At 37.7% G+C, this 25,757-nt stretch overlaps 1 protein-coding gene across 1 annotated transcript in view; it reads right to left on the bottom strand.

The window, feature by feature from the left end:
- ANK3 (ankyrin 3) overlaps positions 1–25,757 on the bottom strand; it is a 294,328-nt gene that overhangs the window by 12,904 nt on the left and 255,667 nt on the right. Inside the window, exons 37-44 of the mRNA XM_081104730.1 lie at positions 17,210–24,979; positions 16,512–16,586; positions 13,280–13,411; positions 12,265–12,408; positions 9,060–9,735; positions 6,158–6,536; positions 4,429–4,479; positions 2,573–2,659 (exon numbers count right to left, since the gene is read on the bottom strand). Coding sequence (XP_080960856.1) covers positions 2,573–2,659; positions 4,429–4,479; positions 6,158–6,536; positions 9,060–9,735; positions 12,265–12,408; positions 13,280–13,411; positions 16,512–16,586; positions 17,210–24,979 — 9,314 coding nt within the window. The remainder of the gene's footprint in view (positions 1–2,572; positions 2,660–4,428; positions 4,480–6,157; positions 6,537–9,059; positions 9,736–12,264; positions 12,409–13,279; positions 13,412–16,511; positions 16,587–17,209; positions 24,980–25,757) is intronic.

The following is a 25,757-nucleotide window of genomic DNA, read 5'->3' as shown; positions in this document are numbered from 1 at the left end:
TTCTGGTCCCAGAACTGCTTCTGCCCTGCTGTGATTCTGTATAAATCAACTGGTCTCCAATCCTGTTTTGTCATCTAGCAAAAGAAGTGGTTTTAGTATTGATGATCCCTTTAGGACCTAACATTCTCATGTTATGTTTTTGACAAAGATGGTTCCCCGCCACATTTACCATATACTACTGTGGTCTCAAGCTCTTTTACGTGAGAAAGATACGAACAAAGGAGTAAAGAGAAAATCAATAGAAGTCTGACCCTTTTCACCTGCCCCAAAAATCTGAACAGAAAAATATTAACTTGAAAGATTCTTCTATATGTGACGTATTTTTTGTTATACCCATAGTTTCCAATTATAATTATGGCCATTCTTTAGCTTTTGATTTCTGTCATATACAAAAGACATTTCTCAAAACTTGAGTAATTCTATTGTTTATACCATGCTTTCTCTTGTTATAAAACCCATTATCTGATGATTCCATCCAACCTCCCTATAATTACACTGACTTCAAGAAATAGGGATTTGGGGAGAACACTAACTCCTCTATTTTATGGAGCCTACTACAACATCATAGTGTATTTTGGTCTTTTAAACTTAATAAAAAAGGTAATATGTGTTATAGAATTAATTATAGAATTAACTATATATTAAGCTCAAATACATAATAAGTCCAGTAAAAGCTAACTTGAAAATGCATGTGTAGAATGCTAGGAGAACAAAAGAGATAACTCACTGACATAGGGAGCAGGGTTTGATGTTTTTGTATTCTTCAGAGTAATATTTCTTTCCACCCTCCCAATTTTTTTGCAGGATAACTTATTTTTTGTCTGTCCTACTATACAGGGGTAGGCAAACTTATGTGTATAGCAGTAAGTATATGTGACAGATTTTTTTCTTGTATTACAACTGTAAACCTATTTTTGCTCATTCTTATATAAAGGAGAGCCAGCTTCTATCATGGCAGCTATTCTAAAGGAATAGGTGGGTTTGGATGCAACATGAATATGTCACATGTTAAGCATAAGAAGAAGCAAGTTACACTATGTTTGGTGCACTTTTTCTAGACGTTTCACTTTAAAATACCATTTCTTGAAGACATTATGAGAATAGCAAAGCCTGAGCAAAGAGTATGGCTTTACCTCCTTCAGAAAACTGAATTATTTCTTTCCTCCAATTCCAGAAAGGTGTGGGAAGTGATTATGAGGATTTATGGATAGCAAGTTGAATACTTACAAATATGTTAGATCCCAATAAGGAATTTGGCTTGCCTATGCGGAATTTTCAAAGACGTGAGTCATGCTTTTTGATAGCTCTCTATTGAGCTCAAGGTTGATTGGGGGATAATATAAAATTTAGACAAGGCCTTATTTTCTTCTCTAATGCTTCCAAAGTCTTTGAAAAACTATACTAAGCAGATTTCTCCTCTTCTTTAATCTGATCTACATGAAAAGTACAAGCAGCAGGATTAAGACTTTTTGGATACCTAAGCCAACATCTCTGCTCTCCGTTGAGTCTCCTGACACTTTAGAAATGGGTAAGTTTGACAAATGGTTTTCAATAGACATTTCCCTTCCTTTCTTTCTAGAGCTGCCAACCAAAGAGCTTCAAGTTATTTGGATTACATTCAGAGGCCTGGGTATTGAAAACAGCTTCCTAGTTCTCTGCACTCAATCATTTTAACATCAAGAAAGATCTCGCTAAAGACAGTAATGAAGACAAGCAGCAGACTGAGACACATCCTGCTGGACCTTCCCACGCATAAGGTCAGTGCTTCAAAAGGCCTTTATGGGGGAAATCAACTTATTCAACTGTGCTGTAACAGGTGAGATTATGTTTTTCACTGCTAGTAAAGATTGTTTCCTATAATTCAACATGCAAAAAAAAAAAATCAGGCTGTATTTTTGTCAAGTTAAAAACCTATTTCATTTATTGGGGTGATGTTGGTTCATACAGTTATACAGGCCTCAAGTGTATAATTCTATGATACATCATCTGTATATTGCATTGTGTGCCTATCACCAATACAATTAACCAATGTCACCCGAATAAATTTAATTAAAAAAACGATTTCAGAAGTTTTTGCTTAATTTGCCTTATGTCATATATCCAGGCTATAACATCAAAGTCCTAGTCATTGATAAAAAACAAACAAACTAGTTTTCACTTAAAAAACTGTGAAGGCAGAAGGAATTTGAGACTGAGAAGGAAGCCTTTCAATCCTCTTAGCTCATCCCTCATTACGGCCTCTGAGATTTCATTGAACATTTCATTTGATAGGGACTATTCTCTCACCAAGATAGAATCTTTGTTCACACATATAACACTTCTTCAGGGAAAGCAGGATACAATTCCCCAAGAATTCTCAGATAAAATTAATTACAACTGTCAGGTCAAACACAGGCCTCACTACCAAGCAACATGACGTTTTCCCTTTTGTTATTGTTTTTATAAGCTTCCAAAAGTGCAGACAAACACATAGAGAGCCATTTAGTTACCAAGCATGCTGAATTTTCAAAACCACAAGAAAGGACTTTCCAATAATACAGCAATGACCCATGATGATTTGGCTACAGGATACCTTTATAATCAAACGCCGGCGAATAACTCGGGTAGTGACTCTCTGTTCCTCCTCTGAGCTTGAATCACTCTCACTGTTTTTCAAGTCCTGATAAATGTATTTTTAGCATAATTTTACCATCACATTTAAAATAAAAGACATTCTGAGAAGGGAAATCAAAAAAGAATTACTTTTACTTGCTGGTTTTCCCTCCTCTAAGGAAAATCATGATGCTATATTTGTGAAAATGTTTTTAAAAATTTAAGTGAAAGAAAATTTTGAGCAGGATTCTAAGTGAAACTACTCTGTATGTATATATTTATGCATACATGTGTGGATCTAATTACTTTGGTCTTTACCTGCATATATATATATATATATATATATATAAGACCAAGGTAAATAAATGATAAAATATTAAAAATAACAATTTTAGAGACTTTTTGGCACCAGAAAGTACATGCAACTAATTATTAGTTTGAAGAAACATTAATATTAATTTTTAACTAGTTTTAAGTCTATATACATTCAACTTAAATGTATAATCTTATAGTTCAGGCCATGTTTCAGTTAATCTACAGAAAAAGGCATGGTATTTGATTTTTATGAAATTTTGGTCAGATTTGACAAATTTATAAGAATTTATATTAGCATAATTGGTATCTAGTAAGAGTTTATTCAAATAAATGAAGGAATAATGTAAAACATGTCAAAATATGAGGTCTTCTTTGAAGAACTGATAGGAAATTATAATAGAAAAAAAAATCTGACAGACAAGATCATGGTATAAACAGAATACAGTAACTAAACTAATGCTAATTTTTAGGAAATAAGGATAGGAATATGAAAAATAACTGCCAACTGGCAAACAGTTCATATTTCAAAGGGAAAAATATCTTTGGCTTCCAATTAAATGTCATAGTGAAAAATATTTACTGAATGATTTTATTGATGGAATTCTGAAATTTTATTTTCTAAGTTTACTAATTACCTCAAATTTGATAGTACTGGAGTTAGAAGTTGTAGTTAGATAAATCAAAATAAGTAAAATTGTTATGGGAGGTATAAGTGCTAGCTAAAATGATTAATGAAATGTTAGTCAAATAGATAATATAATAGGCCATATTCACCAAAGGTTAACTTAACAAATATATAAAAATATAATATCAAACTTGACTTTGTGGGAAAGTTCATGTGAACAAAACATCCTACTGAATAATATATAGTGTCAAATGGAAACAGTTTTTGAGTTTCTTACTCTTTGCAAAGATATTGGTTGCTAAGTTTCCTATTACTTTTTAAAGTTCATTAGAAAAGGACCATAAATTCAGGACACTTAAAATGACCTAATATTATGAAAGAAGGCCCTGCAATAGTTCCAAAAGGCAGAAAGAGGTAAGAGGAATTCATATTGTGAAAGAAAAGAAGTACTAATCAGCATTCAAGGATAAGTAGGTTAGATGAGGCAAAGGGAGAATTCAGTCAGAATTAACCATACATGGAATTGGAAACTGGGGAACAGTTTTCCCTTGGGTAAATTTAAAAGCAGAAGAACAGATACTAATGCAAACACTAGTAACAAATCTAGATGTCAAATTATATCATAATCCTATAAAGCATCATCTAAGACCAGCCCCTCACATAAATAAAAAGTGGCCATTTGGACAATGTTTTAGTTTCCATTCTCTTCCTGGCGTCTATGCTAATATTAAGATGAAGAGTAACAGAATGTAGTAGTAGGACCTCATCAGGATTCCTTTTGGAGAATTCGCTAGGAATTGGTAAACAGCGTTAACTAAGAGGCCAAATGGAATTTTCTTAATACTCCTTGCCATGGGTTGCTGCATGGAAAGAGGTGGAAAAGAACAGAATTTTACCTTGTAACAGCAGGTAGTCATTCGTGTAAGAGCTGCACCCGGACTTTTGACCTGATTATTTAGGGAACAAAAAGGGGGCTGTTTCTGAAATCATACATCAGATGACCTCTTGGTTGCTATTGTCCTATGGTCTAGTCACAAAAGACCCATACGAACATCTTTGGATTTCTTGTGAGGTCAGGCTCATATCTACCAGAAGCTTGAACTCCATTATGAATTTTTATGCTCATAAAAACCTTTACGCATTGGAGTAGGACCTGTGACCAACACCAAAGGCATAAACTCATTTATTGAAAATATTGCAAACATTTCCTAGTATGATTGTTTTCCATTACTGATGAACTCAGCTGAGGTTCCTTCCAGGGTTAAGACTTTATGCCTTCTCCTTGGTTCTCCAATAGCCAATCTGTATGCACATGTACACACATAGAGGTGCTTATTTATACTTTGATTTCAGTACTTTCTATTGATTTTAATAGGCTTTTGCACAATAGATGTTCATAGTTAAAACACCATAATGTTAATGTTTCTAACTGTGGGCTCATTTTAAAAGGGAATATTTTACTCAAAATCATACTGCTTACATAAACTAAGAGTTAACTAAAAGAAATTGATATTCAAAACCCCACTTGTCAGGAAAGAAGTGGAAAAAAGACCTGACAATTTTACTTCCTTTCCCTTTCCTTCTTAACAAGCAGGAAAATGGTCAAAAGATAGTCTGCAGAAGGGAAAAGGAGAGATATTAGTCAATAAGCTGACAATTAGCTCCTGAGTGATTGGGAATTTATACATTTTTAAACCTCATATTAATCATGGACTCACTATTTGACAAAAGAAAACTAGATGTTTTAAGGAAAATGAGAAGTGCTACTATTCCAAAGATGTATAACTCTTAATCTATGTCTACTACATAGTTCATGAAAAGACATAACATTTGAGAACAACAACAACAAAAAATCAGCTCTATTTTCTCATATCCATCTTTGAATCATAATTTCAATTTAATTTTTTAAAATATCTAAAAATGATAAAACCTCAATGAATAAAAAACTATTAAGATAGTATCACCAAAACATACAAGTACAAAGAGCAAGCAAATAATTCTGTGGCAGTAGGTCCTAAAATTATTAAAAACAAATTAAGATAATTATCAACTTAGATATAAAAATTATTAAAATGATACTTCTTACTTTAAATTTCTAAATGCTGTCAACCAATAGTGGTATATACACACATCATTTTAGGCTTGGGAACTATGTTTCTTCGATTTTTAAAGCACACTTTCAGACACACTTTCAGACAACTGACCTTACAGGGTAAAACTTTTAGATGGGTTGTGTGTTATAAACTTTAAATTATGCAAAAGAACCAGAAAGGGTCAGAACAATTACCCTCCTTGCAAAGGAAAGAAGATCGGATTGGGAGTTAGGAAACTTAAATCCCAGACAAAATAATACTGGACCTTAAGCTGGTTACTTAACATCTCTATAATCTGAAAAATGGCCAAAGAGATGGTTATTTCTTTTTCCTACCCTCTGAATGACGGACGATATGATCAAATAGCTTATGCTTTACTCAGAACTTCCTTTACCCCCAACATTAGTGTTATAATTTTCGGTCACACATTTATAATTTGGAAATAGTAAAGAACCTTGGGACATTAATCAGAGGAAACAAATCATCAATACCTTCAGTTTAAAGGACAGCATTCTGAATAAAGGCGACGTACCTTTGGCTCAGACCCACTGGACCCCTCTTCTTCGTGGAGGTTAAGCCTTGGCTTGCCATCTGCAGGAGAAGTCCTACTCATCTTTTTCATACCGACAGGCACACAGGGTTTAGGCTCCTCTATTAAAAACTTGCTGGTTTCTTCGAGAGATTTCTGATATGCTGCTAGTGATGATGCTGGTTCCTCAACACGACCATATCCGTGTGGTTTTGGTTTCAGAGTTTCCTTAGTACTCTGTTTGCCTACATCATTTTGGGATTCTGGAAAGTAAGATTTCGTCTTTGCTTCTGGAGTGACTTCTGCATGGTTCCCATTTGCTTCAAATTTCCCAGGTTCTCCTTTGAGATATGAGGTAATGGAATCTCTACATTGGTCTGGGCTGCAAAAGGTAAAACGTAGAAATTTACAATGGTAACACATGGCTGGAAATGGGTCTAAATTTTTAACAACTATGATTTGAAATACATTTGAAGGCATAAAATAGAAAGGCCTGAAAACTCTGCTCACTGGATTTCAAACTGTGAGGGGCAGTCCTGGGTGTGGGGGTGAGGAGGTGCTACGTAGGCTCTAGGTAACTCCCAAGCTGGCTAGCTATGCTGTTATTGCTTGTGTGTGTGTGTGTGTGTGTTTATTGCACTTCTATAGCCGCTTGAATTCTATATCTTAAAAAGCAATCCTGAGCAGTTCATGGACTGCTCAGAGTTCCAGACCCACTAATTTAAAAGAGGAGGATATCTCAAAATGCTTTTATACTGCCAGTGAAAAACCTGCTAAGGCACAAAATGAATTCCTGTGATGAGAGCTGTGGCATCCCCTAGAACCCCAAATTCCAGTCTTTGTGTTTCCAATTATGATTCCTGCTACCATGTTTCCAGTTATAATTCTCTTCCTCGCTCCCATCTTTCTATGCCCCTGACCTCTGCTGACACTGGTATTCACCCACTGCTTTTACTTCCTGTGAGAACTATTTTTCTTTCAACTATTAAAAATCTTTCTCTTCCGGTACTTAAAAAAAGTGATTTCTAATTTTTAGTCATTTCAGCATAGACTTTTTGTAGCTTGTGTATTGTGTTTAGTGTCTTTGCTTATTACCCGTAGACTTCTGAAGGCAATAACTATTGCAATGTTTTATATGTGTAACATATTATTATGTATATATATGTAAGTATGTGTGTGTGTACACTTGTAATCAAATTGATGATCTAAACACAGTTATCAAAAATATCAATAGCACACCCTATTCTGTTTGTGTAAGGACAAACGGTTCCAGCACATTGTGATGATCCTATAACAGCGGTTCTCAACCTGTGGGTCGCGACACCTTTGGGGGTCGAATCACCCTTTCACAGGGGTTGCCTAAGACCATCGGAAAACACATATAATTACATATTGTTTTTGTGATTAATCACTATGCTTTAATTATGTTTAATTTGTAACAATGAAATTGGGGGTCACCACAACATGAGGAGGTTGAGAACCACACTGTTCTATACCATAACTACAACCATAAACTATACAACTGTATCTGAATGTAGACATCAGAAGTAGTGTTCTTTATTGTCTTGGCTCTTTGGTAGGGTGAACACAGAACTCATTGATGCTACCATTCTGCAAAAAGAGTTTTGTAAACTTCACCTTTGGGAATTTTATGGAGCAAGAGGCTTAGTAAGATGAAAATATTAAATTTGGTTATGAAATAATCTGGGGTTTTTTTTGCATCCAACTTAAGTTTATCATTAGTTGCCATTGAAGTAAAATGTCTGATGTGTACATAAAAAAATATTACTAACAGATTATTTGCATCAGTCATTTGGTATGCATGCTACAAGCTTTCTTTTTCAATATATAAACCTGTTTGAGGAAAGTAGTCATTCTTATTTTTAAAGCTGATTGAAGTGACATTCTTAGAGCTTAGAAATTCATCCAAAGTCACAAAGTGCAAACCTAATGATGGTGAGATTTGAATCAATGTCTGGAGGACATTAAACTCCCACCTTTCTAGAGTAAGGCCACTATAAAAAGAATCAGATTCATAATTAGGGAATTACATTGGATATAAACAAATTTCAATCATGGCAAAATTATTTGGGCTAAAGAATTACATATACTGCCTAGCCAGTGTTGCTCAGTGGTTGAGCACCAACCCATGAACCAAGAGGTCACTGGTTCGATTCCTGGTCATGGCACATGCCCCAGATGTGGGCTCAGTCCCCATTGGGGCATGTGCAGGAGGCAGTCGATTGATGTTTCTCTTTCATTAATGTTTCCCTCTCCCTTCCTCTCTCTCTCTCAAAAAAAATGGTACATATACTATATTTCAAATCACGTAAAACACTCATGTATAAAAAAGGAAGGATATTATATAAAAATGTGTTTTCTTAGTATGGTAGAAAGACAAATGACTTTTCTTTTTCTTTGCGTTTTCTGTTAAGACATTTTAAAATATGTATGCAAAAAAAAAAATCCACCAAAATTTTAATGGTGCTTATTGCTAGACTGTGGGGTTGCATTGATTTTTTATAAATCTGTATTTTAAAAATTTGTATAATAAGCCTGCTTATGTTTATATTTCTTTAAAAAACTTGGAATTTATTTATTATAGTCTTTTGAATGAGCATTAATTACTGGCTATGTGAAAAGAGTAGTCTTCTAAAGTAAAATGTACATCAATTTTTGGCATGTATTTCAAACTTTCTGCATTTCCCTCAGGCTGTCAATAGTTTTAAGAATTATATTTGCGCTTAATGTAATTTTCCCTCTCCAGATTAGCAAATGTACCAACCTTTAAAGCATGTATTATCCCCAAACTGGAATGGTCATGTAAAAAAAATTGCTGAAAAGCACATATTTAAACTACTAATATGTAACCTGTTTCGTTTTCCTTTTTCTGAAGCAGCCATACCTGTCATCCAGTCGATCTAGTAACCCACCAGTTATTCTTCGAGCTTGAGCCGGGGACTCTAGGTTTCCACTGGTCTCATTCTGCCAACCTGTAATTGAAGACATTTCCAGTTCTGCTTGCTGAACACGTTTAAGAATAGCCTCTACTTTTTCTTCTGTCATCTCCTCAGACTCTACTCCTTCTTCAAGTTGAATGTCCTCAAATAGAGATTTGAGTTTTTCTTCTGTCATCTCCTCATCAGGACCAGATTTTCCTTTCTCTTGCTGCTCAGAGCTGACTCTTACTTTTCTAGTATGTTTCAGTGGCTCTGCTGGTTTAACATCTTTTGGGACCCCAGCCATACTTCCAAGGTATCGAGGATACTCACTCAGATAAACATTCTCCAACTGGCTCTCATCTACATCGACTGCTTCGGGCATTTCTGTTATAGGCATTGAGTCTTCAAGTCTGCTGTCTTCTAAGGAAGTGTCTTCTGCAGTTACAACTGGAGGTCCATCTGCTGAATGCTCTACGTTTCCCCGGGAAGGCACTAGCCCATCACTCAGTCTACTGGGGGTTCTAAGGGGAGATTCTATGCTAGAGGTATCACTAAAATAATCATCTTGCTGGAAAGGGGTGGGTGGTGTGTAGTGCAACCCTGTGGGAGTTTCCAGTTCCACTTGAAGGGAAGGATAACCTATGGAAGACAGTACATTTGGACTGACTGGAATGAATTACGAACACATCAAACAAAAACACATGGAATGACTTAAATTATATCAGGTATGAAAATGTATGATGAATTACAGAATGATAAATTTATTGGTTTAGTTCAATTAAATGTAATACAATGAAATAAAAGGCTAGTGCAAACTATAATAAGATAGGATATTAATTAAGATATAGACTGCTTATCAATTTTGGTAATTTTAATATAACTTAAATACACAGATTAATGTAATCCAATATAAAGTTATTTGCCACTATATAAGATACATTTATTCCATGGCCAAATTTATTATCATTCAACTTTTAGCATGTAAAATCCATATTTTCGTGGATTAAATACAGCAAGCCACAAGACACCAATTTTTATAATTACTTATAACTTATTTTAAGAACAGTGCATATGAGCGATTCTACCCAACTCTAATTTTTAGTTATTTCACATGAAATTTACAGCAAAGAAAAGTGAATTTAATATTTGGAAAGAAATGATTATTAGATTTTGGAAAAAAAATCTAAAACCATGTTAGGAAAAGGACTTAAAAAGCAGATAAAGTAGAAAAGACTCCATGTAAATTTTCAAGTGTCATAATGTGTCAAAGATGAAAGGGCTGTGGTGTATATGGACATTTTGGTAAACTTGGTGAGATGGGTCCACTCAAAACCATGAATCAAATAAAGAGAAAAAGGAAATGGTACAACAGAGACAGGAGGAAAACCATCTGCAAAGAGGTCTGAATATCCACGACAAGGCTATGAAACATGGAGGTTTATTAACCAGACTACATAGAGGGGATGGAGGGAGCAGGTCTCATGTTTTAAACTGTGCTGCATGGGCTAAGGGAGTATTTTTCTCTTTGAGCAGAGAGAAAAGTCAACAATGGTCTGGTCATGGTGAGGAAAGGAAGTTTTACAGAATTTCAACAAAGAGGAGAGACAGGAAAAAACAACAACACACAACGCAACCCAGCACATTTTCTGAATTACTAGTCTACAAAACTAAAGCCTCATTTTTCCATCAGTCCAAGGTAAATACCAACTTAACTTTTATTGTGAATTCAGATCACTATAGGTAAGTGAATATTTTCCCATTATGGTCACCTGTAGACCAGAATCTTGTTGAAAAGCTGGCTAAGATTAGCTGAGGTTTATAATCTGCACAAGTGATATTTAATACATATATCCCTAAATCTCCCTATTCTGATTTTAAAATGTTAAAATTAAATGTAGTTTTCAATTCCACTGAATACGTCCATTGTTTCCTGGTGATCTTGTGTATTAGAGCTACTGTGCTTAAAAATTTTCCCAACAAAGAATATTAAAATATTCTATAATTTGGCAATAATTCATCATTTGATATAACATGATATGTCTTTAGTACCAATACATGGTTTCACATATAAGATAAGGCTTTAAAGAGAGCTTTTCCCCAAGATTCTCTGGTGTTTATAAACTTAAAGAGAAACCACTTTTGACATTATTACCCATCATTCTTATGTTATGGTATGCTTTAAATTTTCTGTTGACTTTGAGAACTTTTATCACATAATATGCAGAATTAGAAGTTATTGATTCTTGTTAGTCTAACTTTTCCGTTTAAAACTGGAAAAAGAATCATCATATTTTCCAAAACATGGAATAGTGGAAAAATATCCCTAGTCCTTCTTCCTGCCTCCACACCATCATCAACATTTTTACTCAAAATTCATTCTAGGAATAATTTCCATTTGTGAAGGAAGATGAGCATCTTGAAAAACATAAGATATGTTATGCTTTTCTTAATACTTTGATGAAAAAGCCCAAATTTACATAATGAAGGAAAAATTACAATATCTATAAATGAAGCTAACATAAAAGACAAATTATGTTATTAGAGACATATATGTTCACTGAATAGAAATTATGCTGCCTTTTATAAACTATATTAGTCAAGTAGGGTTTTCCCCCCCAACAAATAAATAGCACACGATAAAATAATGCTAAATAACTAAAATACTTTTTGAGTGACACATTAGACTTTTTTAGTACATACTTAAATACTGGGTCCCAAAACAGTAATTCAGTATTTTACTTAACAATTTGTATAATATATATTTAAACTTGACCCAACACCTTACCTACTCGGTAAAACAGCTTGCAATTTGGTTTTGTCTATATACAATAGCTAATTCACTAGTTTTTAAGGTTAATGTGAAAATGACAAAAACTGTGTAGTGTCTAGATATTAAACTTTTTCCCATTTGGTCACATAAAATATTTGAAATAGAATTCTTTCAGATAACATATGCTTTTATATCTCCTTGTTCATATTTTACATAAGACATTTATCATTTGGTCTATCAGAGTATATATTTGCAGACTCTGGCAGAAAAAATGCTGTGAAAATGAGAAATTAAGTCAAGCAAATCATCATTTAGCTGGTTTAACCGACTTCCTTGTTTTACTGCACTTTCAAATTTTATCAAATGATTAAATAAATATGAACACTGGATTCAATTACCATCAACAGGGTCATGGAAAACATTGTTCTCATCTGCAAAACTTCTGGTGCCTGAAATATTTCCATAATCAAATATTGGTCCTTCTAGCAGAGTCACTATATCTATTCGATTAATTTTTGTCAAGACCGAAGTTAAGGCATCAGCTGAAAAGGAGGGGAAAAAAAAGGTTGAAAATCCAAGGAAATTATTTCTTTCAGTCATCACAATATCCACACAAAGACATAGCTTTTGCGACCCTGCTGGTATTTTAGCTCTTCCTGATTGCAGCTCTGAAAACCAGGGGGCTCAGAAAACTGGCCACTCCTGGGAAGATTTGTAAGGGTCTTAAGAATCACCCGATAAAGCTGTGCTGGAAGACAGCAACATTCATTCCATTGTAAGATGCAGAGCAGATGAGCCCCAAAATAGCTACATTCCTTTTAGTTATAAGGGGATCTCATAACATTTTAAACATGTTCCTCTCCTTTCAGACTGTCAAAATAGGTCGCCCTCATATCTAATGCTTAGCAATTTAATGACTTACTAAAATCAGGGTGACCTTACAATAACTTATTCCACATGGTTGTGGGTTGTCACTTGTCATAGTATAGTGCCCTCCTATGCCACCCACAGTAAAACAAAACCCAACAGTATTAGAGAATTCTCTGCCACCACAGACCAAACTGTGTACAATGATTTGATTCCCTAATTTGATCTCTCTACTTCCCTGTACATCCATCTCTGACCATAGCAGTAACTTCATAGTGTTTGCCTACCACCCCACGACTTAACAGTTAGAATTACATTTTCACTTTTAATGGTCAGAGAGAGAACTTCAGATAAAAACGCAAAAAAATTCCCTATTTGCTTTCTGAAAGCTTCCTAAAGATAGGGTAGAATATTTGCACTAAACTAATATAATTTCAAAAGACCTGCTACTACTTTTTGATTACTCTGATGTTATTAACAGTAGATTTATAGAAAATATTGGATATATGCAGTTATGAAAGTTAAAGTAATATAATTTTAGCATACTTGTAGCATTTTTTCCATCTCTGGTAACCCATTTTTTTAATAACATGAAGCTTTGAGAAATTAAAGAATTTGGATTTTCCACACGTATTTGATTGATTTCATCCACTGAAAAATTCAGTTCCCTTGCCAGTTCTGTAGAAAAGAAAAAGAGTTACTTAGATTTTGTATTCTACTTTTATCACATATATTTCATTAAAAAAAAAAAAGAATTTTACAGTAAAACCTAAGTATAGCCTTGGGCAGTAATCATTATATACTTGATTTCTCAGGAAAGTAGTGATCCTACATAGGCTGTGATTTAACTCTTACTTAGTTACAATTAGATTATATAGTTTATTGATCTGCAGAAAGATTTGCTGGATTCTTTTAATTCAGCCAAATTATTCTTTCAATTCGAGCCAACTTCGTACAAGGGATATACAGTTCATAAATATTTGGCACAAGAGATGCTGGTGTTTTCTCTAGGCAGTCTTCATGAGGTACATCTTTTACTCACTTAATATTCTACTCTATATGTCATCAAGTTGCATGAACTTCACTTTGGAGGCTAAGGAATGACTCCAGGCCAGATCACTGTGTACAATATGCTGCCACATGTATACAAAATAAAGGGAGATAACTTTCTATCCATCTAGATGTATACACTCCATCTTGTTTATGCTGAGAGTGTCTTTGGGAAGATATGTATGAGTAGTAGTGGCTGCTTTAGTAGAGGGGAATGTAGAAGTCAAAGGTGAGAAGACTTACTTATTTTTTTGTATAATTAAAAAAAGATTTATTAGGCATGTAGTACCTTAAATAATTATAAAAAGTAAGGAATGGTAAAAATATCCTTCCATGGAAAAGGAATTGGTCAAGATTCTATCCTGCTTATTTTTTTTTTTAATCAAAAGGATATATATTTTTACATTCAGTATTATTTTGTGTTGGTTTCAGGTATACAGCATAGTGGTTAGACCATCATATTTCCAGCAATTTGTCAAAATGCATTCGGAGGCTCAAAAAAAGTCCATATCGTTTGATCACGTGATTTTACTTTTAGAGATCGATCTTGACAATACTTAGGGTTGTACATAATGATTTACATACAAAGAATGTTCATTGTAGGCTTGTACTACTGAAAAATTGAGAACAATCCAAGTGTTGAACAAAAGAGTTAATTAATGTAATGCAATGCAGGGGCTTGCAAACTATTTTGATCAGAACCTACAATAAGAAATATATTGTATATCTTGGTGTTGCTATAAATGAAACTGATCTTTATGGAGCAAAACTAGCCTTAATACATATAATACACAGATGTCTTCTTTACCATTCTATTCCATTTAAAAACATAACCAAAGCATGAATTGATTCCATGACTCACTAATGACCCACAGTTAGAACAACATCATTGTATAAAGTATCTTTATTGGTTGTTATTGTTTAGCCATTAAAATCAAGATCAGAGAATATTTAATTTTGTAGAAACTATGTACTTGCAAATAAAAAAGCAGTAAGTTGCATAGTTATTATAACATTTAAAAGAGCATTTTTTTAAAAAATCAAAGTTCATTAAGATTAATTAACAGTGATTCTAATGGACAGATTTAAATTTTGTTCTTCTAATTGCTAATTTTCCTAATAATCTTTATTATCATATAGGAATTCAAATTTAAAAAATTAAATTTGTTTTTAAGTTCTTCATCTCTCTGTGTTTTAAGACAACTTACTGCCCAACAAGCTCTCATAACTGAGCTGTATCGTTTGTCTAGACTCGATGAAAGCTAAGACACATTGTCACTAAGAATTTTAGCGTTTTATGGCTTTATGTCTGTCTATTCTTACATCACATTTTCTCCAAAAATTTGCTCTGACAGAGAACTGGATTTGCTTATGGGAAATAATTTAATAGTTATGGGCATACAATACTGCAAAATCAACATTGACTCCACTTTATTTTCAGATTATAGTGTCCTATGGTAAAATATAAATACTATCTTTAATTTTATGTTAGCAAATGTTTACATACAGCGGATTGTTATTAACTCTCAACCTGCAAGGGATTACTCAAACCATCACCAGCCTCCTGGGTCTTAGCTGTATGTCTGAGAGCAAGGACTGGGTGGAAAGAGAGAGGAGGGTTCAATATGTAGGAGGGGGAGGGACTTATGGCAGTCAAAGGAAAATTATTTATATGAACTACTTTCATACTCTCCCTTTTAACAGCATAGATAATTATTTCCCTGAGTCTAGATGTATGTCACTGATGGTATGCAAGATGACTTTAGCTATGACAATTGACATTTTAAAACTATTACGTTTTATGGCTATGAATTTAAACAAATATACTCAACCTACAGAATATTCCTTTTCTGCATAAATAAATAGTTCCAGTCATTTCACTATTTTTTAAAATTTTACTTAAAAATTTAAATTTACTGTCATTCCTGTTTTCTTGCTTATGTAATTATTAAAAATGATCCTTGTTTTCCATTATCAAAGTGATATGTTTTCCTTTAAATAAATATTTGAGCGTAAAATGGAGTCAATTTACAACTATCAGCTAAATAAACATATAGATAATGTGTATATCATAAAAATTGTGAAGATGACTCATGAATGATTAAAATTTTTTAAACCTAGGCATGGATTAATTTAACTGTTGCCTGAGAGAGCTGCTCTAAGGGCATAAACCAGGGGTGGGGAATCTTTTTCTGCCAAGGGCCATTTGGATATTTATAACATCATTCTCAAGCTATACAAAATTATCAATTTAAAAATTAGCCTGCTGTATCTGGTCAAACACTTAATTAACTCACCCCTAATGCCTTGGCAGGGCCAGACCAAATGATTTCGCGGGCCTTTTACAGCCCACGGGCCAGAGGTTTCCTACCCTGGCATGTTTAAAATTTTTAAATTACTTAAAAGTCATAGGCCTTAGCTATGTTTTCTTTTATGCCACAAAATAAATTTCCTATTAGATAAAAGGTTATCCTATATTACCAGAAATGGCATTGTGAGAAAGTGCTTACAATCAAGGTGAAATTAAGATTTAAATTTATATTCTTCAGTGAATATGCATAGGAAAAGCCTTGGAAAACACAGTATACAGTACTATCAGTAATTATTTCTGGGTAGGTAGAATTATAATATTTTTTACTCATTGCTTGTTTTTTTATTATGAACCGCCTGTGAATAAGACAGAGAATTTAAGAAACTATCTGTTTCATTCGGGTTTATACACACTTACCTGTCCAACTAAGTCCCAGGTGATCGGCTACTATTGCCATCCTGATATCTGTCCGTTCACATGGACTCTGTGGACCTACGATTTACAATTTCTTAATTAAAATAATCATCAAGAAAAACAGGATACTGGAAAATTGCTTTGAGCAGTACTCAGATTTTACAGAGAGACTAATGCTAACACTGTACACTTAACTGTGTCCTAATCACCTACATGAACACCTCTTTTCACAGGACTCACTTGATTTTCGCCTGCATCAGGCCAAATGTCAGACTACATGGATGCTCAATGTAATGGAATTGAACATGCTGACAGGCTAGCTACTTTACAACCGTTACAGAAGTGTTGTGTTTGTGAAAACACCATGATGGGGTTTCAACTTCTGTGCTTTTACTTTCACAGAATCATATCCGTTAGCACATTAAAAAAAAATTTGCTCATCATGAATGACACCAATACCTTCAGCATGCTTCCCTAGCTGTCTAGGGTGTAGTTTGGTTAGAAGGAAGAAAGAGGAGGATATATAAACAGCACATACAGATGACAATGACAGAATGAGAAACTACGGTTAAGTCACTCCACAGGCAATCACAACAGTTCATGCACTAGGGTCTACGGGTTGGAAAGTGTTTACAAACTAGGCTCGTTCTCCAGGATGTGAGCAGAGAGTGCTCGAGAAACCTGACTGCCTTCATTCTCACCAGTCCTCCTACTGCTCCTTTTCTCACTGCCGGCCTTTTCACTCTTTGATTTTAAAGGTGCTGCCTCTGTTTTCTTATCTCTAGCAGACTTCGTTGTAACTGAAGGCTGGCCACCCCGGGAACTCTCGGACAACGACGTGTTTCTTGAGGTACTGTCTTCCTCATCCGACACCTCGGACTGCATCTTTTTTTCTTCTTCAGAGAGGCGGTCCACAAGCTTTAAGGTCTCACCACTAATTCCCTTAAAATATTCAATGGAATGTTTACAAACTTCCTTAAGCTGACTTTTCCTGACTTGAACTGTGGTGGTAGCACTGGAGGTGGTGACACAGGTGGATCTTACCTTTACTGGCAACTTGGATGGCAGGTGTTTGGCCTTGCCTTTCTCTGGCTGCCCTTGCTTATGTGAGGTGCATGCTTTTCTAACTGAAGCTGTGTTATCCCTGTGTGTGTTTTTTACTGGAATTCTGGACTTTACATCTAGACATGAAGAAGAGGTAAGGGTTTTGGCTTTCTCAGATGGACTAACCTGCTTCATTTTACTCCCTTTCATGTTTGACATATGATGTGGTGGGAAGGTATCTTTTGCTGAAGTGGCCTTTATGGGAAGTTTGGATTTGCGCCTAATCCCTACCGGTGCCTGTGTCTTTTGCTGCTCTCCAAGCACTTTCTGCTTCTCTCTCACACAGTGTCCCTGTGGCACCCCTGTCTTTTTTCCTGATGAGCTTTTCACTGGATTAGCTTTCTCTGTGGTACGAGTGGGTGCGGCGTGTTCTGTCAGAACTACGTTACTTGTAATGTTATCTGTCTGTATACTGGAAGAATCCAAATTGTTGTTGTTATTAAAGTTATCTTTTTGAAAATCGTGTTTGTCTTGGGGCCTAGCACCCATGTGGCTATCGGCTGAATTTGAAACCACTGTTATAGTTTCATTTTCTAATCCCTGACAACTGGTCATCACAGCTTCTATCTTATCTGTGACTTCTCCAGGGCCTTCTTTCTTCATGGTCATGGTGGACGCAGAAATCCCCATTTTTATAGGCGTGCGCAACTTGGGGTCAACTTTCAAGGTGTTAGTGGCTGCTGCTGACTTCTCCAGGGAGGCACTACTGGGTGTGCCTTCCTGACACTCTCCGCTGGTCGGGATGCTGGGTTTAGGTTCGACCGCAGGTGCCTCTACATTTCTCTCTAGATTGGTTTCTACAGTGGTGTCCCCTGACTGTGGCTGTGGTGTGGCAGTGACCATACTTTTATCCCCTTCCCCCTGGTCCCCTGACTTCCCTTCAGAAGTATGCTCACCAATCTGGAAAAATTGGAGCCTCTCTTCAACAAAATCCCTCTTGCTCATGTCAATTGCACCACTGCGAGTCATCTCAAACATTTTTCCTTCATGAAATGGGAAGGGGTTAGGCTCACTAGTTGGGGTACTTTCATCGGTTGGTGTTCTGGCTGGCGTTGTATCAGGGGTTGTTGCCGGAGAGCGGTCTTCCACAGCCAGACCAAATGGCTTAGTTTCATCTTCCCGGGATTTACTGTCAAAAACTTCATCATCCCCTCGGTTATTAGACCAAGGGTCAAAATCTAGACCTTTGGTAGCTACTGTTTTAAAAGGAGTGGCAAATTCTTCATCTACTTTGTAACTGAAATAAGTATCAGGAAACACGGATCTGTCAGGATGTCTGCCTTCTAGGGTGAAAAACTGGGCCCCTGACTTCTGATCAGTCTTATCAGGAGTCTTTTCCGATGAAGAGCTTTTGGAAGATGGCTTATCTTCATCTGGTCCCACCCTTCCCTCCTCCTCGATGACTTCAAGTTTACTTTGGCTAAAAGAGCGATCAGCTGGCTTCAGAATGCCCTCTGTGTTCCAGATGTCTTTCTTAATTTCCATGGTCTGACTTGGGAGTTTGGAATCACTCTCTGTCAAGCCATCATCTTCATCTTGCAGGTCATAGCCATCAAGAGAGTCAATCTCTGTGGCGTCTGTATCGTGAGAAAACTCGGCTGTGGTAGCAATGGAACACTCGGTGATGGACTGGTCGTTGTTCCCATTCTGGGCAGTTTCATTCTGAGGCGAATCAAGGCCAAATTCATGATCTTTTCCAGATCCATTAGTTTCTAATTCTTTCTGGTTGGAAGCCTTCTCAGCAGAAGCTTTGGGTTTTGTCGTTTCTTTTTGATCACTGTCTGCTTCCTTTAATTTGAAGGTGTATTTTTTAACTGGAACTGGTTGATAAAGTGACTCATCATCGCTCGAGTCACTGACGTCTGCCCCAGGAGGAACTGGGGAGGGTGGCTGCACTCGGATGACTGGCTCAGCCAGCTGGTACTTGTCATGCTCATCTTGCAGACTGACTTCAATCATGCCAGCCTCTCTTTCAGGCAGAGAAAGATCCTTCTCCGACTCCATCTGGTCTGCATCCAGTGGCGGAGGAGGGGGGAACTCGATATAGGCAACTCTGTTGGTTTTGGGTCTTTGGTTAGAGTCTTTGCTCACACTGCTAGGCAATTCGTGCGCGCCTATTATCTCCTCCACTGTAGTCTGCTTTAAGGAGGATGACTTGCCCTGTTCCTCCTCCTCCGATTCCTCAGAAACCTCGGGAATTGGGCTGGGTTTACCTGGTATATAAGCTATGAGTGAGTCTGGTGTCTTAGACGTAAATTCATAACTCACTTCCTCTGAACTGGGTGTTTCTGGGGTTAAAGGGCTTTTCCCAGAGCTGTCTAGAAAGGAAACTTGCTCTAGAGTATCATCTTCCGGACTACCTTGGGGAGAAGGAGGCTGCTTTTGCTGTCTGGTTGTATAAAAGGTCCCCCTGGTCTCTTGTACTGTCTTACATTCCTGACTGATGATTTTTTTCACACTTCCTTGTTGTATCTCCTTTTCATACTGCTTCCCCACCTGTACAAAACTGACATAAACAGGTAAAGTTTTTATCTCTTTCCCTCCCTCTGGCGGGGCTAGTGGTGCAGCTTTTTCCAATCCATCAATGGGACTGTGGTCAAATACTTCGCTAGAGGGAGATTCTTTTCCTGGGCTAAAGTCTAAAGAATCAGGAGATTTGGTGGGGGAGCTTTCAGTTTCATCGAGAGAGGGGCATAAGCCTACATAACTCTGATGTTTGGAAACTTTGCTGATTTCTGAATAGGTAACTTTTTCATCTTCTAGAGAATTAAAGTGCTGTGTCTCCACTGTCTCTTTGTGACTTGACTGGGGTGACTTTTGTGATAGTCCATGCTGTGGAAATGGCGACTGCTCACAAAAACCAACGGGAACATTAGAAGACGGCATTCTCCGCTCATCGGCCATCCTGACTGGGATGTGCGACACCGCCGAGCTCTCACTTCTCCGGGAAGGTTGATCGAGAGCCCCGCCAGGACGGTCCCCTTCTTTCACAACATATTCCCTGTACAAGACCTTTTTGGAGGGAGATTTTACAGTCATTTCCTTAACTTCTGAGAGAGAGCCATTTGTTAACAATTTGTGTTCTCTCTCAGTCACAGACACAAATTCACTCCTGGGATCAACAATTTTACTCTCAGGGTGACCAACGTGATTCTCTCTTACATCATGAACAAGCACATGCGAAAGCTTTTCTTTTTGCGACTTATTGTTAGCGGCTCCAGAACTTTCCCACGTTCTAAAGACCTTTTTGTCCCAGGGTCCCTTAGTGGCTAAATCTGAGGTTACATGACATGCCAAGTCTCTAGCCTGTTGCTCAGAAGAGTAGTCAGGCATCGCTTTACTTGACATTTCAGGTCTCTGTTTTCTCACATCACCAGAGCCAGAATCATTGACAACAATCTCACTGCTTGGCTCGGGCTCATCTTTAGCTTTTAATACCGTAAAATCTTTTTGGACAGGCACTCTTTCATCTGAGAGGTCTGTTGCCTTCTGCTGTTTTTCTCTAGCAAAAAGCTGGTAGACAGGTAGCTTGCTCTCCTGCATTTTTTTAACTGGGATTCTGGACTGGCCATCTGGCTTCTTGTCCTCTTGAGTCACGTCCTTACTTTTGGCCTGTGCACCTTGTTCAAATTTTAATCTAATGGAGCTCAGTTTAGACTGTTTGAGCTGAAACCCAGACTGGGGCCCTTCTGGTGCTTTGCTCTGTGGCACGCTTCCTTGGGCTTCCTCTGTGGACTTGCTGTCCTCAGTCTGTTGGGACAGAACCTTCTTCTCCGGGCTGCTGGGCAGACTGGACGCTTTCCTCTCACTGGCTCTGGGGAGGCTCGGTCCATCACGGGCATGCTGCCTCGCCTTAACCCACTCATCGCTGGATGCCAACAGTTCTGTCAGCGTTACTTTCTCGGGGCTGCTACTGGTAGAGCTTTGAGAAGAGTATTCCTTGCCATTTCTTGGGCGTGCCTTTTTCTCTGGGGACTGCAGTTCATCATTGAGCTTTTCGGTTTTGTCACGAAAAAACTGTGACACTTCAGTCAGTTTTTCTTCAGCTTCCTTCACAGTCCTGTCCACCCTATCTTCATACATCAACTTCTCTCTACCTCTGTCTAATCTGTCCTCAGTAAAGCGCATCCACATGGCATGTTTTGGACTACTACCATCGCCAGAATAGTGCAACACTGTCACTTTATCAAAATGCTCATCTTTAGACACTTTACCTACACCATTTTCAGACACATCTTTATAGATTTTGGAGAGAATTTCTTTTTTGGGGGCAGTGACTACTTTTTCTCTGGACCGCTTATCAGACCCCTGTAACTCTGAGCTAGAGGGTCCTGCATGGTCTGTCACCGATTCCTCAGTATCGGAATGAGACACATCTAGCTTTTCTGACAGAAGCATTTTCTCAGCAAACCTGTAAGACTCCCCTCTTAGTTCTGACAACTCATCGTCATGGTATTCTATTGAGTGTTGACTCAAAAGCTTCAATGTTTTATAAGAGTCATCAGATATGAGTTGAGCAGAACTAGGGCGACTATCTTCTTCTTGGGACACAGGAGTGTTTACTCTGGAAGACTCCAGATAAGAAGGCAAGGACTCTTCTGCAGTGAGTTCTTCCTCTTCTTGCTGACCCTGTTCCTCTGAACAAGGAAAAGCATCGTGTTTTTCTGGCAGAAAATCTTTTAGGTTAACATCTCCCCGGGATAAGTCTTTCTGATACACATACATTTCCTTTTCTGGATGCTTTTTGGTTTCTCTAATAATGACTTCAGTAGGCTCAGCTTGGTTACCTTTTTCGATGTGGACTTCTATTATACGCTCCAGTTTGGGTTTCATTTGGTTGTCCTTCTCTGCGTGCTGGGCTGAGGTTTCAGCAGCAGACTTGTGAACATCTGGGGCCACTGCCGACTTATGTTCAAACAGACCTGCCAGTTCTTTGGAAGGGTCCCGCCCGGACTGAAAGGCCTTCATAATGTCATGGACCGACATGGTTTCTTCAATTCTTTCAGAGGCGCCTTCGCTGCCTGGTGGAGAATGATAAACCGTCCTGGTAGTAGTGGTTATGTGTGTCTCTTCTTTGACACGCATGCCTTTGCTCAAAGCTCGACTGTGGTCATCTTCATCACTACTGGCTTTCATTTGAAATGCTTTAACTTTTTCTTTAATACTGGAAGTGCTGGGCTTGGGTTCTAATTCCATAAACGTGGGTGACGGTTTGGGTGACGCGGGTTCCTCTGGTTGGGACTGGGAAGCCTCTCCGGCTGAGGGCTCATAGCTCCTGATAACATGAACCACTTCGGTTCTCGTTTCTGTGATGACAGGAGGGATGGGGACTTCGTGAAAAAGCGGCTTGGGACCAGTGCTTTCAGCGCTCTGTGGGGCTGAGGGTGTTTTTTCACTTCTCGTTTCAAAGCCACTGTCAGACAAGGGACTTTTATCTTGGTCGTGCTGAGAAAAGTCATCTGGAGACTCTAAAATAGCATCTGTTCCAAAAAAGGAATCGGCCATTTTACACAATTCCTTCTCGGAGGTGGAAGGCCTCATGGAGGCGGGAGGCATTTTGAGTTTGTGTTCCTGCAAAGCAATTGCTGGTTTTAAAATTCTTTTCTGTCTCTCTTCACCATCTTTCTTTGCATCCTCAAACTTGTATTTTAAGTTTGTCAATGAACTACTCCCAATATCATTCGCTAGGTAATCAATCACCTTGGTCAAGCTGTAATCCTTATCGGAGGCAGCTTTTGCTTTGACTTGCACTCGCTCGGGCAGCGTGGGAGAACGGCTCGCAGCAGCTTGCTGTCTCGCTTCTCTTATTTCTTCGGAACTAAATTCTATCCAGTCGTCTTCGGGAGAGTGTCCTTTGTCACTCTTTGGCGATTTGGGCGGTCCTTTATTATCGACACACACATCTTTTTTAAGGATTTCGCTAACTTTCACTAAGTCTTCCTTTACTTTCTCAACAATTTTGAAAGGTTCTTCGTCCTCCACTCTCCCTTCTTTGGGGAGTTCATGCTGGAATGGCTTCTCCTCAGGCACATCTGTTTGTAGTATTGCTGTCATCCGCATGAGGTCCTCTTTCATTTCAGCCACGTCTTTTAATATCTCCTGACTGGAAGATAAAGAAGATGGTGCAGACAGCTTAAGGGCAGAGGGTGCAAGGAACAAAGATGACTTGACTGGGGATGAAGTTCGATTGAAATGGGGCTGAGGACGTGTCTCCGTAGTCAATGTTTTAATGGGGGACAGCAAGGCTGCTGTTGATTTTGCAAGTGAATTAGAGTCTGGGAGTTTCTTTAATGCTGGTTCTGGCAAAACATTGACTACAGAGTATACTGGCACTGTTATTACCGATGAAGTTACAGATGAGGTAGTTGCAGATATTGACGACCCAAGGGATGCATAGAGTGCACTTGCGGAAGGAGTTCTGAGAGACTGAAAAGCTGATGGTGCTGAGGAAACATACGACCTGAGTGGGGAAAATGGCATTGCTGTCGTAGAAAACACTTTCTCAACTGTTTCTGTGGCGGCATTAACCACAGCGCTTACAGAGTTTGTAGCTGTAGAAATTTTTTCCTGTAACGTGGCAGTGGCTTTGCATCCATTAATTAAAGTTGAAGATGATGGATATTTCAGAGGGGAAATAGATCCATTGACTAATGCTACCTCTGCATGTCCAGGCATCTGCTTCACAGGCGATGAGAGAGAAGAGGCCATCGTAACTTTCGCCGATGAAATGATATCAACTGCTGATTTAGCTGGAGACACCACTGACTTTAAAGGCGAAGATATTAGCGGCGCTGCTGATGTAATGATTGACTTAAATGGCAAACTTGAGGAATACATATTAATGTTTGACTTGGGGGAGGCCGGGGGTGTCATAGTAATTGACGACCTCTCCAAAAGAGACCCTGCTGTAGTCACTGGAGAGGTTCGAGAGGAAAACATAGAACTGGACGGCAGCCCCTTTAAAGGCGAGGCCTCCGTGACTGTGGGCGCTCTAACCAGGGTACCAGAAGACACTTGGATATTGTATGGAGATTGTGACACCACTGTTTTTATTGGCGAAGAAATTGTCCGAAAGGATCTAATTGGAGATGCCACATCACTAATGGATTTAACTGAAGATGTAGTTGACGCGCCTAATGTGGATTTGATTGGAGAAGGAGTCGAAACGGACCAAATGGATTTTAACGGAGAAGCTGATGGCGTATTTGAGGAAGAACTTGATAAGGAAGTGAAGCCTGACTTGGCTGGCCCGGGCACTGTGATCGGAGCTGTGGTCCAGGACTGGTATGGTCTTGTAGAAAAGAATGGCTTGTATGAGTAAGAAGTGGGGAGGGATCTTGTTGCTCCTGCACTCCGTTCAACTGTTTCTTAAATTTTAAAATGAAATCAAACACAAAAATCAACAAAAATGGTTGAGAAACAGAGAGACCAGAGAAAAAAATTGGTCAGTAAACTTTGAAATATTACAAAAGCAAGTACAATTGTTTGCATGATTTAGAATGGAAGAGGCAAAAGGAACAATTAAGCAAAAGAGGGGGAAAATTTCTACAGACATAACTAATCCAAAGTAAAAAACACACAAAACACTAAATAAATAAAAAACAGAGCAATGTGAAATGAAAGACAGAAAAAGCACGTCGCAACCAAATAGGCCAACAATGAAAATTAGGAAACACGAGGAAAGAATTAATGATGAAAAATAACCACAATGGAAAACTGTTCCCTTACTTCCTATTGACTTTCTTATGTGCTGGTTTTGAAATATCAGTAGCCATTCTGTTTTGCCTGTATAGGTTAATGTTTGTTTTGTGCAACCATAAAACTCTCATTTTAGTAATTTCTAATGTTTCCTCGCCTTGAACCATATCAATGTGTGCAGCTATATGTTAAATATCTAAAAGTCTTTTTTTAGAAAACCACTCAAGCCTATTTCATGCAGAATCCAAAATAACTTTTAAGTGACAGGCAACTGATGTGCAAACTGTGAAGCCACTGGATTTTAAATCTGCATCTTCCATGCACAATTCGGTTACGCTTCACACCCATAAAAAGCCAATAAGAGCAAGAAATTCTCTGAGTCAGAATTTTTAAAGAAAAACAAAACAAAGAAAAGGAATGTTTGCATTTATCTTTTCCATGCAGTAT

This window comes from Myotis nattereri (genome assembly GCF_964212035.1).
Source record: "Myotis nattereri genome assembly, chromosome: 13".
Classification (NCBI taxonomy): Eukaryota; Metazoa; Chordata; class Mammalia; order Chiroptera; family Vespertilionidae; genus Myotis; species Myotis nattereri.
Note: the sequence above shows the minus strand (reverse complement) of the source record. Positions and strands in the feature narration are given on the sequence as shown.